The 18126-nt window shown below is 42.0% G+C and overlaps 1 protein-coding gene across 1 annotated transcript in view; it reads left to right on the forward strand.

Annotated features, from left to right (window-relative positions):
• Positions 1 to 17876, forward strand: part of LOC144781657 (uncharacterized) — a 67387-nt gene extending 49511 nt beyond the window's left edge. The window contains exons 9-10 of the mRNA XM_078660622.1: positions 4646 to 4756; positions 15480 to 17876. Of these exons, the coding sequence (XP_078516748.1) occupies positions 4646 to 4756; positions 15480 to 16192 (824 nt within the window). The 3' untranslated portion in view covers positions 16193 to 17876. The remainder of the gene's footprint in view (positions 1 to 4645; positions 4757 to 15479) is intronic.
• Positions 17877 to 18126: the final 250 nt, after the last annotated feature.

Here is an 18126-nt window from a genome sequence, read left to right on the forward strand (position 1 = left end):
GTTTTAGTGACCTCTTGGACAGATTTTGCCAACTTGTTAGATTGTTGCGTTATGATTTCGAATAATTTACGTGGTATGTTTTTGGCGTTATCCAATTCTGTTCTGATAAATTCCTTTTTTGTGTTGATGATTTTCTTTTTATATTCATTTCTGATTTTTCTGAGTGATTTCAATGTAGGGGAGGATGGGTGTTGTCTCCATTTTCTTTCTGCTCGTCTCAAATTACGTCTTTCTTCATTCAATATTCCATTAAACCATGGATTTTTTGTCTTTTCGGTAACTCTTTTTAATTTGAGTGGTATGGTGGCATTGACTATTTCCGTTACTGTGGTATTGTAATGGTTCGTTAGATCGTTCACATTTTTCAAGTTGTCTGATGGGTTTAAGTCTCTCTTGCAACTCTCAGATAGCAAAACCATATTTGAGTCCCTGGTACCTCTGATCCATCTTTTCATTTTGTTAGTTTGAATCGTTTTTATTTTCTCCCGTGATGGTATAAGGAAGGTTATGGCGTGGTGATCTGACCAGTCGCACTGTTCAATGGAGAGGATTGAGATGTCCTTGTTTTTCGAGATAATCCAGTCCAGTGTAGCTCCTTTTGAGTGTGTTGGTGGAAGACATGCTTGGGATAGTTTTAGATCATTTAAAAATTCTTTAAAGTCGTTGACCTGTTTGTCGTTGTTGTCGTTCCAACGTAGATTGAAATCACCTAAAAATATATTATTAATGTCGGAGTTGGCGTTAGCAGTGATGATCTCCATCAGTTGGTCAATGAAGTTCAGATTGTTTCCTGGTGGGTGATATAGGGCATGTAAGTTGTAGATCTGTTTGTTTGCCGATCTTATGTTGAGCCCTAGGTATTCGCATGATTCGAGGGGGTCGGATTGAAATTGGCCAACTTCTAAAATCGATCTATGGATACAGGCAATACCTCCCCCTGTCTTTATCTGTCTGTCCAGTCTTAATATGTTATAGTGCGGTGGTACCAGAAGGTCCAGGACTGGGGATGAGGATTCAGATAACCAGGTTTTAGTCAGGATTGTTATGTCTATTTCTCGATTGATGATGATGTCGGCTATGTCAGAAGCATGTTTCGCTGCAGATCGACAGTTGAGCAGTTGACAGTTTAGAGATTTCTCCGTTCTGGTTGTGGTCATGTTTAACGGATCCGTGGTTATTTGGATTTGTTGTAAGTTGTTGAGGTTTAATTTCCTTTCATTCCTTGTGGATGTTCTGTTTATGTCTATCCCTACTCTTTTGATTTCCTGTGCTATCATAAGGTTTGATGATTCATATTCCTGGAGTAGTGATGTTATGTCTTCTTCAGTTAGATAATTTTGGTTCCTATCTGGTGTATTTTGTCTGTCTGTCAATGGTAAAGATCTCTTGTTGTTTATAGCTATGGATGTATTTATTAGCTCTCTGATGAGTTCTACTTCAGTCTGAGTATTCTTTGTGATATCACAGTTTTTCAATCCCTTTCATGGAGTTTTGCATTTCCTGTGCTAGATTGCTGATTTGTGTTTGGATCTCGCAGATTTTTCTCATGACCTTGGGTGCCGTAGTGTGAATAATCCTCCGTAAGTTCTCATTTTCACATTTCCTGTTCCTGAGTTTCCGTTTAGAGCAATGTATCCTTGATTTCTTGATACTTCCCTTCGGTCGATTATTATCTCTCTCATTGATTTCTGGGTTAGCCGTTCTATCACATTAATTAGTGCAATGCTGCTTTTCTTGGTACCAGAATATCACAACGTACTTATCGTCTAAAAGAAATTCCTTTTCCTAAACCTAGTTTACAAAAATATCGCTCCACTGGAGTTAATGGAAAATCTACTACCAATGGAGCAATATTTTTGTTATGAATATTTAAGACAGAATATTTCAGTCAGACAGTAGTTTTGCTCATGAAATTCTTATATACAACGATTTTTTTTTGCCCATCAAAGAAGAATGGTGATAGACTGTAGTTGAATCAAAATGCTGTATCCAAGGCCATCTTTGGCTTGAGTAAATTGGGCCATGTTTTAGTCAAATTCAAGAATAGAATCTTGTATTGGTTTTCCATAAAGAGGTTTGAATTTAAGATGCTGTGTTTAGTTCATAAAACCTTAAATACCGGTCTTTAAATTGTCTCAGCACAAATTTTTCTTGAAAGTCTGTGGTGTGGATATGTTTAGGAAAGGGGCCCAAATGAAAGTAACACGATCATTTCTTATCAGTTTCTTTTGCACCGGACATAATATTATGAATGTGTCTTAGTTGGTGCATTGGTTCTATAAAACTGTGATTGAGCCCTACTCTACTATGTTACATATTGATCCACTATCTGGTCCCTGATTTTCAGTACTTTTCATGACGTGTAACAAATTAGGTCCTCCATTCTTATTTGATACCTATGGTTGGATTCAACCACCCTATCATGATCTTCTTATATCACAAATCTACATAATTTCCACTTTACAGAGAAGAAATATACAGGCTGTAAAACCATCTGCTAGCTATAAAGTAATTGAAGGATTACATATTTAAAACAAACGTCTGAAATTAGTAGCACCGTTTGCCCCAGACACCCGCTTGTGCTAATTCTTTTGTTACTGCATCAAAGTCTATTTTCCTTAACTATTCTGCCTTTTAGGGAGCTGTCATGGACAGCCAGTGCTTTGCATTGTCTCGTTTAGGTAGCAGCAGCTACAGACCAACTAATATTTTTTTGCAGCGTGCCCCCCCCATTCATCTACTATACCCAATATGATGCATTTGGGGTCCATATCTATAGCCTTCGCCCCCCTACCTTGCCCGAGGAGCTAGCTACCACTTTCTAGTATTGGGTAATGACCGTGTAATCCCATACAACAGGAAAGTAAGTGGCTCTAAGATTATTGCATCTGGTACAGTGGAGATTTGGTATTTTACCCACCTTCCATAAGTATTCTGGGCTGTAATAAAATCTATGAAAGTATTTAACTTGGATCAACCTAACCCCAGAGGATATGGTGAGGGTCCTTGGCGCCACTTTGGCTTCCTTCCATTCCTTGTCATCCATCTGGCCCACGTCTTCTTCCCATTACCATTTTAAGGCAAGCATTAGGTCTGGGTAATTAATTAGTAAAGAACGGTATAATCACAATATACCTGTATCGCCCAGTTCCTCTATCATATGTTTGGCCTACAGTGGTTTTCAATCCAGGATCGCCTCCAGTTTATTGTGATAACACTCTAAGGCGTGTCTCAGTTGTGATACTGGAAAATTTGCACAGTTGAAATTCCTCTGCCAGCTCCTTCTATGATTTTATATGGTCATGGAACCAGATGTTGCCCAAGTTCGAAATACTTATCAAAACCCATCTCAACCATATGCCCTGCCATAACAGATTGGAATCTGTTGAGATACCCTTCCACTTGATATGTTTGAGGGCATCATGCCAGCAAAGGAATAGTATTGTAAAAGAAAAAAGAAAACGAGCAATGGAGGGAAAGTCAATCGGAATAGCCCTGCCATATAATAGCACCCACGGGTCATATTTACACAGCGTGTTTAGTTCCAGTCGGAAGGTCTATCTCCATGTACCTAGTCATCTATTGGGATGAGTTGTATGGCGCAGTAATTTAGTTTGATATATGCCTAACCCAGACATGCATACATGCCCTGCCTACATTTAACAAAGCAGATCCGCTGTGTTTTATTATCGAACAAGAATATTAGCCTCAAGACTGGAGGTTCCTGAAAAAAGTGGAATGCAAAATAAAGGGATAATTCTGCAACACATACCAAAAGCAAGGAAGAGAAATCATTTTGATTAAAGCCACCCTGCCAATCAACAAAAGTAGTAAGGTAGTCCACATCTTGATCTCCTGTTTAAATTGGCTAATCGGGGAACAATGTTCAATTCCCAGCCTCTCTGTTGCGTTTGTGCAATTTCCATCCCCAAGTAGAGAAACTGGCCCCCTCCCTCTCACATGCCTACATCTCGAAGGCAGCTGGGGTAGGTCCCCAAAAAAATGCACATATGTAGTCTTGCTCCAGTTAACCTTCAATCCCAAAGCATCTCTATATATATTTAGGCTGTAAAAAATACATGGGATAGAGATGTTCAATTGTTGCGCAAAAAAAGAGTATTTCGTTACTGTGAATGGACACCCTATCCTCTTGGCCATTGCTCAAATGGAAATTCCTTACCTGTGGATTCACTTTTAGCCATTCTGCAAGGGGTTCCATAACCAGAGCAAACAACAAGGGTGAGAGCAGGCAACCCTGTCTGGTGCACCTTTCATTTGGGAAAGGATGTAAGAGTACACGATTTACTCGGACCTGAGCCCATTGGGCTGCACCCAAGATCTCTCTTCATATCTCTGAAATCTGGGGCCAAAATTCATTCAGCCCAAGGCTCCAAACAAGAAGTGCCAATGCCCTGTGTCAAAAGCCTTCTCTAGGCGAGAACTATTTGTTAGTTAGTTTGTTAAATACATTTATTTAGATTCAGTCCAGATATGGTATATAAAGTTATATAAAGAGTCATCCTAGTCTCAATTATGGTGACTTAAAAAACAATAAGGCTTTAAAAAATATGTCACAATCACTGAAATGTGGGTTCATTCACAATGGGAAAATGTGTGTACTCAGAAATGTATTTTTTCACAACAGGGTCAGAAGTTATCACACCCTTTTCATCAACTGGTATTAATGAAGAGGGAAAGACCTACGCCATTGACATCAAGGACCACAGAAGAAGAGAAGGACTTGACACACATGAGGGTCAGTATACCACCAGAAGCTGCCTACATTCACACAACAATATTGCAGCAGTCTAAGGAGAGCCACATGAAACAGTGATTCAGATCCTGTACAGTTAACCATTCCGCTGTCCATTTTTTGGTCTAGTTTTCAAACTAACAGGCCTGGCTCTGATTATCAAAGTCCTATTGTTATGGTTAGATTTGCCTTTATAGCTCGATCTTGGACAAGCTGTGTGGGAAGTTTAGTGAAGGTGAAATACGGCCTAGCGATTATTTAAGCAAATTCCAGACAAACGTAAGGTGTTGCAATAAATCATAGGTAGAACCTGAATACGGTTATTTTTTGTACTTCGCAGAAGTTTTATTAGGTTTTATGCATACATGAAAGAAAATACATAGAGACCAATCCATCCAAGGGGTAATACTGATAAGCTGAGTGAAAGGCATGTATAGCTCATAAACAATAAGAGTTTCATATCAGAGGGTAGGAGGTGTCAGTGTATTGGTGTGAGGGTAGGTTGGTTAGTGTTGGTGTGGTGAAAGGTTTGGGTTGGTTCCTGAGAAAGGACTGTACAGTATCATATTGTATGGTGATAGATATGGAGTAAAAGAGAATAGAGAGGCAGAAGGAGAGAAGCGAAGGGGATAGTGAAAGAAAACCAGGAGAAGGTTTTGATGAATTTGCACAAGTTATTGCCGGTGTTACAAGTCAGTAGCACCAAGACACGGATAGTAGGGGTACGTAAACTCAGTTTTTTAATACTATAGTAGACTTTATTGCACTTTGTCAGAGATGTCACCATGCACCATTGGAGCTGTGAAGAGTAATATTCCGGATTCCTCTGTGTGGGGAGCTCATTTGCACAACACTTGAGCATTTAGCTCTTGTGTCAAGCATAGAGTTGATTCCAAAGAGTGAGGAAGCTCTGAATACACAGCATTTAATCTTCTTTTTCTAATCTGAACAGGCTTGGACAAAGATAATGCTGTTGCAGTGCTTACAAATTTATTCTCCGCAAAAGCATGGTTTTGAGGGGTAGGAAAGAATCTGTCTGAAACGATGTCCTTGTTTCTGGACAAACTGGATTGCGCCAAAAGCTTATACTTGGGTTTGTCAGCATTTTTAATCCAACAGCTCCAAATAATCCAAAATTCTGCCGCACATCTAATTTTGAAAATTCTCCCACACTCTCCAGTGTCTCATCATCTTCGGCATCTTCACTGGCTCCTTGTCATCAAGAGGATCCAATTTAAGGCAATCACCTTCGACTTTAGGGCCTTCACTCACAAAGGTCCTCTTTACCTGAGGAGAATATTCAAACCCTATACTCGATCGAGAGCTCTGAGAACAAATAATCTCAAACTGCTCCAAGTACCCCGTATACACAAAGTTAGAAGAGGGGCGTTCCTTCACTTACTTAACCTCCAAATTGTAGAATACACTGCCGCTTAGTTTGTATTGCAGACCAGTCCGTCGGAATCTGTTTTTCATCAGTCTCAAACTCTTCAGTTTGACACTTGTCTCATGGGTGTGTAGTCCGCCAGGTTTTCCCTCTTCATTTATGAGCTAACCGCTATTGCGGAATGCCTCTCCGGAGGCAGCTGTGTGCTCTATATATGCCTTGAATTGTATTTTAGCCATCCATGCCGCTAGCTTTTTGGGAGGTAGGAATGTCAGACGTGTACATTTATTAAATTATTTATTCTTTGTGCAGGATATTCAGAGATCGAGCCATCCCAGCACCACACTTCATGGAAATAGGGATGAAACATGTCCAAAAGCAGTTGCTGTAGATAGAATTTGGTCTCCAAATTATAGGTAATAGATTTACTTTGTCATACAAAAAGGTTGTGTTGTCTGCCAAAGTTGCTGCTACCTTCTTGCCCCACAACACGTGTTCTTGAGATGAAGGAAATTGTCAGCTGTGGTAGGCATAAGAAGAGCTTATGTTCACCTTCTCCAGGCAGCACTAAGGAGCCAAAGCTTCCAGGCAGAAGCTGCGTGTGGTGGCCTCCTACCAAATGACTCCCCGTGATCCACATATTTTATGCACACCTTGAGGCGGAGGAATCCTTGGAAGCCGCCAGACAGGTGTTGGATGGTTAGCTGATAGCCAGTTATTCTCGAGGCCATTGGAAAATTCCCAGCATTGTTCTTACTAGGACATTAGAGATTCTGAGAGATTCTCTTCAGGGCCCACCCCCAAGATTAGCTGAGACATGGCTTAGAAGACAAGAGGCTTCCCCCCCAGCTTCAAGCTTGGTGGTGCCCACCAGTATACCTCCTCATGCTACCCACCGGGAGATCATGGTCAGAAATGTGTGATGAGTTCAGCGACCAGATTTCACCGTGCTGGATTTTTTGTGGTTCACAGGCAGTGGTGAAGGCAGTGAATCAACCAGTGGGAACTAGCAGCCTGTGCCCAAGTTACTTTAATACAATCTGCTTATTTAAGTAGGTGTGGTATAACTCCCAGGAAAATACAACCGGAACCTGACCTATTTGAACCAGAGGCCTCCCTTTTTAGGTCTCGCGACCTATCAATGCGCGCAAGCGCATTGAGCGGAGCGAGAATTCATCTCCTGAAAATCCTCGTGAAACCAAGGGCTTCTTGCGCTGCGGTTTTCTTTAAGTTCACGTGAATCACGTGACCAAACAAGCACGCGCATCAGCCTCCCTCCCTCCTAATTGCATTTTTTTTAACGGCCGCACAGCACATCAAAGGGCTTCGCCCAGCGTGCGCTCTGCGGCTTCTCGGCTTCTCCTCCCTTAATTATTTATGGATGGCCAGCCGGCCGTACTTTCAGTTTCCCGGCCGCTCATCTTCGCAGCACATCAAAGGGCTTCGCCTAGCGTGCGCTCTGCGGCTTCTCGGCTTCTCCTCCCTTAATTATTTATGGATGGCCGGCCGGCCGTACTTTCAGTTTCCCAGCCGCTCATCTTCTCGCTTGTTTTTTTTTTTCATTGTAAACAGGCAAAAGCACTTGTGTGTGTTTTAAAAGCATGCCATGGCTTCAATGTACAGCAAGACATTCTCCCGCACGTGCCTCACTCTCTCCCGTAAAATATTCTAAATTGTACCGTTTTGTTTTTATTAAGTAACTCAAAAATAACCAAAGTACAGAATGATGCATTCAATGCTCAGGCTGATTTCGCGAGCAAAGTTTAGTAAGGCGTTGTCCATTTAAATGCAGTGATACGGACAGACCCGGCATGCGTAATCTAAATACAGGGTGAAAGTACACAGAAAACGCACAATATTGCTTTTGAAAAGTTATAATTCCTGTGCAAGTACGCCAGTCGCACCTGTCTATTTTCACCCCAAAATACAATTTCACGGTGTTGCTGCCTCTCCCCCCACCCCCGTCATAACAAAAATCTACTGTCTCAATTAAATTCAGGAGAAAAACATTACATATATGTCCAGTCAGAGCTGTAACAAACCACGTGCGTCTGAATGTTTCCTTGTTGCCAAGCTTGGAGGTATGCATTAAACCGGCTGCATCAATGTCACGTTTTAAAGGAGCCGCTACTCGCCCACATACTGTTTCACAAATACTCGACCCCGAATGACCACCAGAAACAGCTCAATTAACAGACGGTAGGAAAGGTCGAAAGTCAGTTACACACTCCGAAAATTTCATACAGAACTAGACAGAGCCGACTCCATCACTGTGTACCACCGTGCCACTAAGTAGCTCAGACTAGTCACTCTGCATTCTTTTGGTTAGTGAAATGCACTAGAGTAGCACAACCTATCTCGCTTGTTTTTTTTTTTCATTCCAATCCATTGTAAACAGGCAAAAGCACTTGTGTGTGTTTTAAAAGCATGCCATGGCTTCAATGTACGATACAGAAAAGGGGGTGGTGATGAACAGAGTGTCTGAATTAAGCAGACCACTCTTACCCAGTCCAAAGATCAGGGCTTGATCCATCACCGTTATTTATCTCACTGCCCCATCCCAGCTCAGAACCTGGCTATATGCAAATTAGTCTGTCCCTGGCCCAGTGCATCATGGGAACAGGGCAGACCAAACTACCAAGCCAATTCTTCACCAGAAAGGAGACAAGCTACCGGGGACCGGTTTCTGGCATTTCAGCCTCTTCGGCCCGGCTTGCTTGAATCCTGATGGAGCAGTGAGAAAGGGACTCATGTCTGAGTATACCCTGCCACACCTATAGTGGCCAAAAACGATACAGAAAAGGGGGTGGTGATGAACAGAGTGTCTGAATTAAGCAGACCACTTCCTAATAGCGAGACTCAATGCCATTTACTATTGTTTTGCGGCTGCAAACCACTCGCAAACGGGAAGGGGTCCCCTTGGAACCCCTTCCCCATTGTGTATGGGTGCGTAAATATTTTTTAAGAGCAGGCAGTGGTCTCAGGGACCACTGCCTGCCCTTAACAAATGAAACTGAAAAGTTTTGTTTTTCTTTTTCAAATGCATCCCGTTTTCCCTTGAGGAAAATGAACTGCATGTTTTTTTAAAAACTTTTTTATTTAAAATGCAGTCCCAGACATGGTGTTCTGCTGACCCCAGCAGGCCACCATTTCTGGGAGTGCTAGCCATTCCCAATGGGGTCGCAAATTGTGTATACCTCATGAACATTAATGAAGCATGCAATTTGCGACCCCCTTTGAAATCGCTAACATTGTCTGAGACACTGTTGTACATGCACTTTTGCGAGTCGCAATTTGACACAATTTGCGACTCACAAAACTGAATGGTTGACCATCTGGCACCAGGTTTGCCGACCTATATGTGATAGGATTATCTTTGAATTGAGATTTTGTAAACTTCTTAAAATTGAATGAGGGCTTTAATTGTGTACAGTGCCTTTCTGATGGTCCTGTAAGTATTCTGTAGTTATTTGTAGTGCTGAAACATCTTGACCTTTACAGCTGATGTCATTATTACTCCTATGCCTTTTAAATTTGTTAGTGAACATTTGATAGTACGATTGACCTAACAATGTCTCCAATATAGTTTGAACATGTTGGGTATTGAGAAAAGAGCTGTATGCATTTTAATTTTTTTTTTTTATACAATTTCTAAAGCACACTATCACCTGACAGGCATCTTGGCGCTGGTAACTCAAAGACCATGTCAACACAGAAGGGGGGCTAAGGCACAGGCCTAGTTCTTAGGGAATAACCAAGTTTTAAGGTTCTTTCTGAACGTGAGAAGATCCTTGTGTTGTCTCAGTTCAGTAGGTAGAGTGCTCCACAGCCTGGCCGCAGCCACCCCAAATGATCTACCACCAGCTCTAACTTTTTTTAAACGTGGGACTTTTATTAACTTGCCTCCAGAGGAGCGGAGCGTTCTGCCCGAACGTACCATTCAAATTTTTGCTGGAAAGAGACGGGTCCTTTTCCATGTAGGGCTTTAAATACTAGACACAAGGATTTGAATTTGATTCTTTGTGTCACAGGGAGCCAGTGCAACTCTGCCAATGCTCCAGAGGCGGAGGACCTCCTTAACCATCCTAGTACCAGTTTAGCAGCGGCAGATTGCATCCGCTGTAGTCTGTCTAGTAGGAATTTAGGGGATTCAAGGAGCAGGGCGTTACAATAATCTGCCCGACTAAGTATCGTACTCCGTGCTATCAGGACGCGGGCTTGATGGGGTAAAAGAGGAAAAATCTTCCTCAAAGAGCAAATAATCGCCAGGCTGCAGCTCACCACCTTCCCCACGTGCACCTCCAGGGAGAGGTTACAATCAAATGTTACCCCCAAGTTACGAACTGTTTTGACCGGCTGGCCAGGGTTGGGAAACTCTGGGGGGCACAGATTCATGGGCAGCCATAGTGTTCCTACGCGTCTCAAATTGCAACAACTCAGTTTTAGCTATATTAAACTGTAAAGAATTCTCCTTCAGCCACTGTGACATATCTTCTAAACATCTATGAAACCCCTCTACTGAGATGGACTGCTCTCCCTCCAGGGAGAGAATGAGTTGCGTATCATCAGCGTAGTTGATGACCTTGATGTTATAACGCTTGAAGATCGTCAACAAGGGTCTCAAATAGACATTAAAAAGAATGGGGCTGATGGCCGAGCCCTGAGGCACCCCATGTGAGACATGAGTAGAAGCGGATTGGTGAGGAGGAAGAGACACCGCTTGCTGCCTCCCTGAGTGAAAGGAGTGAAACCATCTGAGGGCCACTCCCGTGACTCCCACCTCACTCAACCGGTTCAGAAGGATGTTGTGGTTGACCGTATCGAAGGCGGCAGACAGGTCCAGCAGAATCAACACTGCTGCCTGGCCCCTGTCTGCCCGCCACCGAAGCTCATCCATAACGGTCACCAGTGCCGTCTCAGTACCATGAGCCGGTCGAAACCCGAACTGCTCCTCCTCCAGATGTTTACCCTGTTCTAAATGCGCGGACAGTGTGCCACTCACTACCCGTTCCACTACCTTGGCCGGGAAAGGGAGAAGGGATATTGGCCTAAAGTTCTTTAGACATTCTGGATCAAGGGAGGATTTTTTAAGCAATGGCGTTACCAACGCCTGCTTCCATTGGCTTGGAACCACCCCTTCTGCAAGAGACTGATTACAGATCTTACACAATAGTGGGAAGAGTTCTACCCCGAACTCCTTCCAGATTTTACAAGGCAGTGAGTCCAAGGGGGGGGAGCCTGACACAATGCTATCTGTTAACTTGTAGAAATCCTCAATCTGAAGAAGGGGGAATTCAAAAAGTGCCCCCAAGGCAACCTCCACTGTACTGCCATTCCCGGTCAGCTCACCCTTGTCCTTGATAAGGGACAGCTGCTCGTTTCCTGCTTTCGACGGCTCTGATGCCTTCCCCAACTCCTCAATGATAAAGGCAACTTTATTATCAAAAAAGTTGGCAAGATTATCACAGAGCCTCTGAGATGGCATGAAGTCATTTTTACAACACTCAGGTTTAGTCAGGCTATTGAGGATGTTAAAAATGCAGCGAGAGCTATTTGAAGCCCTGAGTATCGCTGAGGCGAATAGGTCAGCCTTTGTTCTCTTAATGACCTTCCTATATTCCAAAATGTTTGCTCTCCAGGCCTTTTTGTCCTCAATTAGATATTTCTGTCTCCAGATTCTCTCGGCCCGATTACAGTCATGCTTCAGTTTTTTCAATTCCTCCCCAAACCAGGGGGCAGATGGCCTCCCCTTACTCTGAAAGGATTTGCGAGGCACCAGTGAGTCCAGGGTCAGAGTAATCTCTTTACAGAAAGTGGAGTAGTTCTCATCGACCTGAGCCTCCGGCGAGAAGCAGTCTTCCACCGAGAACACTTCACCATGACTTTTCCTCTGTACAAAGGCCCACCAATCCCTCCCCACAAAATTAGTCTTCCGATTGCCTTCCCTTTTATCACAATTGGCCATATTCAGGTAGAATTTGACCAAAAAGTGACACTTATCTTTCGTGAGGGACATGACAGTTCAGGTTAAGTGTAAGGTGGCAACACCAATGCAGTTTCTATACTTGGGGACATTGGTTTCAGGACATTGGGCCTTTATGTGGCGATCCATGTTGAATGTATGCGAACAAAAAAGGCCGCCCGTGCGGGACCATTGTGATTGCGATTTTCACCCCAACTTCCTGACTCGCTTGAAAACAAAATAGTTCGGGCAGCATACACTCTAAGTCATTTACTTTTTGGCACTCTGGATTTCGAGAAAAGTGCGAACATTAATATTATTCATTATCGGTCAACATCCTCTTTTCTTTACAGAGTTATTTTTATATGTGATGAGCTCATTATTGTTCAGTTATCATCGGCGTATAGATGCACATAATGGACATCTTTGTCAATGAAACCATATTGGATGGTTTTAGGAGTTTTTAAACGGTCTGGGAGTTCAGTGAACACTGTTATTCTTTATTGCTCAGCAACCTCGGATCTTTGCAGAGTTTTTTATATATGATGTGCTCATTATAGTTCATTTATCGTGGGCGCCTGAATACACATGTTGGACATTATTGGCATTAGTACCATAGTGGATGGTTTTTGGGATGTTAAAGTAATGTTTAGTGTTTGCAGACACTTAAATGTGCATAGCTCTATACCATAGATTCAGATTTGTTTATATAAGGAGCTCATTAGAGTTCGATTTTCATGGGCGCATGGAAGGACATATTAGACGTCTTTATCATAAGTCCCAAATGGATGGTCTTGGATGTTAAAATGGTCTGGAAGCTCAGTGAGTTTATGACCCTTAGAAGTACATAGCTCTACAGGGCTCGAAAAATCCCAAAAATGGTACTAGTCCTGCAGGACTAGTACCTTAAAAAATGTCCTCGACCTAACTGCAACCTACTTGACCTCCGTCTCTGAAAGCGGAGCAAATGTGACAAGATAACAAGATTTAAAGGCATCTTTATTGCTCATTAACTTTCTGAGCAATAAAAATGCCTTTAAATCTTATCTTGTCACAATTATTCCGTTTTCACAGACAGAGGACAAAAGTTGGTTTGTTTTCCTACTTGCCAGAAAGGGCGAGTAGGACCTAAAAACAGCTCAACCTTGTTAAATTTAGCTCGACTATGCGAGCGGTCAAGTGGAATTTTCGAGCCCTGCTCTACACCATAGGTACGCCCTCATAAAGGTTCTGTGATGTTGATTTCTGTATATTCTTTAAAGTAGTTTGTGCAGTGGGTTCATATCGCCTTGTATATGTTAAATTTTCTTGTTAGATTAAATAGGCCTGTGCATTCTATTCTTTCTGCAATTGTATTCTGATTGTCCAATGGTGGCGAAACAGCAGTGATTCAGAATTTTTACAGTTGGCTCCAGGGGATCTCGTTATTGAGACCTCTCTCATTAGTCATTGGCCACTTGCTCTATCACTGTCCAATAGATGTTGTTAGGGTTATGTCCTTTCTCCAAGAAATGTGCCGCCATTTTTGTCGTACTTCTTTTGCATTTGATGTTGCTTTTGTGGTCTCCTATTCTCATTTTTACGGCTCGAGTGGTCATGCCAATATATTCCAGAAGGCATGGGCATCTTATCAGTTATACCACACCTGTGGAGTTACATGTAGTGAACTTTCTCTGTTCCCAAGTACTTCCATTTTGGAACTTGATTTCCTTACTCTTGGATGTCAGATGGCAAACCTTGCATTTCCCGCAAGGGTGATGACCTTGTATACTGCTCTTTGCAGTTGATAGATTGGATACTGCGTTCTTTTTTGGCCTATTGTGAACAACCATATCCCAAATGCTTTTCCCTTTCCTGTGGGAAAATATAGGTTTTGGGAGTTGCAGTCCGCCACTATTCAGAATTTCCCAATGTCTATTGACACTTTTGGTTACTTCATTTGATTTGGTGTTATAAGTTGTGATGCAAAAAGGACGCGTTTCTTCTTGTTAAAGGATAGTTGGTTCCAGAAGATTTTCCCTGCAATTGTTGCGTGCTCTCTTGTATGCTTTCTCCACTACCTTTTTGGGGTACTGTCGCATCTGAAGTTTCTGAAATCCGCAATCTCCGTACAGTTTCTTCGAAGGCGCAAAAATTGGCCATAGGGAAGGTTATCCCTAAGAGGTTTCGGGTGGAAGCTCAGGTACATAGTAGGCAATTCTTTGATGTGGCTTTGAAATGCGTGGTTGTTATGAGTCTGCCATCTTTCGGCATTATGTTGAGATCCAGAAATACTAGATGGTCCCTGGAGATGGTGCTAGTGAATTTCAAAAAATCGTTTTGATAGTTCAGGAGGAAGTACTTGGTTTCCCCACTCCTTATGTTGGGCCTTTCCATGTTGTAAAGAGGTGCCTGTGATAACACTTTGATGACCCCTGCCTAGGATTGTGGATAGTATTTGCAGCCAAGTGCCTGTGAGGTACATTTCCCTTTGCTCCTTTTGTCTTTTGTTATGTTTCATGTGGATGAATGTTGAATTACTCACACTTGACTTGACACAGTTGAGTCAAAACTGATGAAAGAGGGATAAGTCAACATAAATTGCTTTAACTAAAATATGTATGAAAGTAAAATTATAAATAGTTGTTTGACATATACGAATAAGTGAAAAGCAAAATAATCATAAAGCAGTTTAAAACACTTTATTTCACATTGGATCTACTTTACAGTAAAACATGAATCTTATTGTTATGTCTATTTATACGCTACATTTGTTTCTTTGACTATACAATTTTCTATTCCATAATACCCTTTCAGTCCTCCCGGTCATTGGGGGACTGTTTCCAGTCTCTGGACTTTCATGAGATAAACCAGTTCATTCTGGGTGCTTTAGTTTTATTTTGCTTTCATTGAACTAAATACACTAACAAACAATAATTTTTAGGTGAAATGTTCTGGGCTGGGAGCAGTGTCTATATTGACCTTGTGGGAGAAATCACTCTATCACCAGCAATGAGAGAAAAGTAATAGGGCTGTCTTCCTAGCCACAAAGGGGCAGATCATGGAACATCTGCACAGACTGACTCATACAAAAAATCATATTTGCTCTTGTCAGTGAGATCAAATGTTGTTTTTCCACTGGTCGTCTGTATAAACGTTCCAGCAAAACAGCCCTAAGTAGTGTAAAGTTGCTGGCGACCAGTGCATTTCACATTATCTGGCCCAGAGCCTTATGGTACCTACCTTGAATACTGACACAACACATATTGTACTAGGATCTGTCCAGCTGGAAAGTCACTGTCTGCTCTCCTCCAGAATATTGTCTGCATGTATATTGTTATCGTGCAACATTTCACAAACCAAAAGCAGTTAATGTATATTTATTTATAATCCAATAGGTGATGGAAGCATAAACCAAAAGAGAAATATGGGGACATATTTAAAATGCAGCTACAGAACAGCATGGAGCAGATCCAAAGTAAAGCAGATCCAAGCAAATATTGTCCATCGTGTGCATGAGAGAAACAGTTCTATTAGCCAGAATTGGTCTGGAAGTCATCAGGAATTGAGAGGAGATGGGACTGCTGAAGGGCAAAACGATGGCATCTTAAATCAACCATCACTCTTTGTACAAAGGTCAGAAACAAACAAAGCATGTGAGAGTGAAGTGAGAAATGACATTATTCCTTGTGACTCTACTCCACTGCAAGATTGCAGACCATCGACTAAAATTAAGAAATCCACCCAGGGCGGCATATACACTGGCCATCAGCAGGCGCATAAAGTAAAAGGAAGACACATATGTACAGAGTGTGGAAAAGGCTTTTCTGCAATGTCAACACTTATTACCCATGAACGAACACACACTGGGGAAAGACCTCATCATTGTACTATATGTGGAAAAAGCTTCAATCAAAGTGGAGTTCTTCTTAGACACCAAAAAATGCATACAGGCGAAAGACCCTATCAGTGCAGTGTATGTGGAAAAAGCTTTAATCGTAAGGACTATCTTCTTGGACATCACAAAATACATAAAAAAGGCCAGCAATTTTGTGAGCTTGATCTAGTGGAAAGGTGGCTAGGAAATCACATGCCTGAGACGCACAGCTAGGACTATGGATGTAAGGAGTTATCTGTAAGTCCTATACTCGAATCAACAGAGCATGATGGAATACAAGAGGCGAAAAAATGTGTGATAAAAGAGAAAGAGTATTTGCTTGGAATATTGAGTAATTGGTCTGCCAGGATAATCATTATTTAAATATGTTATGTGTTTAAAGCAGAAATGGAAATGTGAGTCGGTGGATAATTGTATGGAGCATGCAAAGCCTTGAGAATTCACAATGGCCCCTTATTACCAGTGGCCTGGCCTGGTTAACTGCAACTGTACCAAATTTAACATGTAATCCTCCATTTGGATGGGTAAAACTTGTGACAGAAGTTCCTTTTCAGCTCTGATAACTACTGATCCCTGGTTTATCAGCATTTATGAGGCTGATAAATAACGTATTCTCATCCAGGCCACTCGTAATAAGGACTTAAGCGTCAAAACATGTTGGCAGGGATTTTTGAGATCTGCATCTTTAGACATGATAACTTTGCAACTCTTAGTAATATGATAGCCAAATTGGAGAGGGATTGTGTGATTATAAAATATGAAAGCAATTATATTTGTGAGTCTCTGTGGACACTACAACTAGTTGCTGAACTGCTGATAAATAGTAGTTGCAAAAGCTGAGGATAAACAATTGTGCTGTTATAGAGAGTAGTGAAGAGACAGAAGCCCTGGGAAGCCACTGAATGATACAAAATTTCGAAGACTGGGAGTATAGTGGAGTAAAAGAATCAGTTGAAGAGGACTGGATGAAGCGTTGCTGTTAAATGCGGGTGCTGCTCAAGGAGAAGTTGAAAACAAATGCCTGCTAAGTGGAGTGAAATGCTGAGCAACTGTATAGTAGCTCCAGCTGCGGTCCTCCTTGTTGAGTTACTTTCCATGCTTTGTGGTAAAAACTATTTTTGAGATACTGCTCTCTTGTTGCAGTTTTTGGGGCTTAATGCAGCCAGCGTCCAGCATAATTCTGTTTCACCCCTATTCCTTCTGGTGTAGATTATGAATAATGGGTCTTAGTATGTTTCCTGGATATTTGTGAACTCAGTGTTTGTGCTATTGCATTCAAAATGCCTGCAGTTGCAATGCAATATGGAGACTGCACTGGTCCAGCTATTGTAGAAGATACCAGTGTCAATCCAAATTTTTCTTGCTGACCACAGAACATCAGTGTTTTTCAGTGTCTTGCTTGCCTAAAGGTGACGGCACTGGAGGTTATAAAATGAATGCCTTATTATATAACTCAGTTTGACATCATTGCCTCAATGAATCCACATAGTTTAATCAGTTTGTCAGTTTTAGTGGGGCATTGGCCTGTGACTCTTGCCTGCTTTGGGCCAGTGGAGAGATCCCTGGAATGTCATTGGCAGGAGCATAAGCCATCAACTTAGTGAAGCCTGTATTGACACAAAACATAGGTAACATGATGACGATACAAACAACATGGTTAGTGCAGGAGTCCCCTGCCACTGTGACGACGAGGGAGGGAAATGGCCAGGGTAGGGTGCCGTACAAAGTTAGAGCTTCCATTCCAGTCACAACCATTAAACGTAACTAAAGAATCATTCGGAAATATAAGGTGTTAGTTGAGTATGCAGCCTGAGGGTTACCTCAGTGGAGTAGCAACCAGAGAATCGAAAAAGGTAACTAAAAATGAAGATGACCTACAATAAACAATTCAGCCATCCAGCAGTGACTGTGACTCTGTTTCTTACAACTGGACGGGCAACACTGCCCACCTTGACCGCATAAATAAAAGTGAGAAAAAGACTAAGTCATCCTCCTGTCCTCGGTTCAGACGTGTTGCTTTCACAAGGTAAGAAGTATCCGAGAGCCTGTTTGGGGGAAGTGTAATGTTTGTAGCATGTGCTACTATATATTACATGCTCTGCATACTCCCAACGTTCAGTGTTGGGCATGAACACTGCAAGTTGTTT

The sequence above is a fragment of the Lissotriton helveticus genome, chromosome 9 (assembly GCF_964261635.1).
Source record: "Lissotriton helveticus chromosome 9, aLisHel1.1, whole genome shotgun sequence".
In the NCBI taxonomy this organism is placed as follows: domain Eukaryota; kingdom Metazoa; phylum Chordata; class Amphibia; order Caudata; family Salamandridae; genus Lissotriton; species Lissotriton helveticus.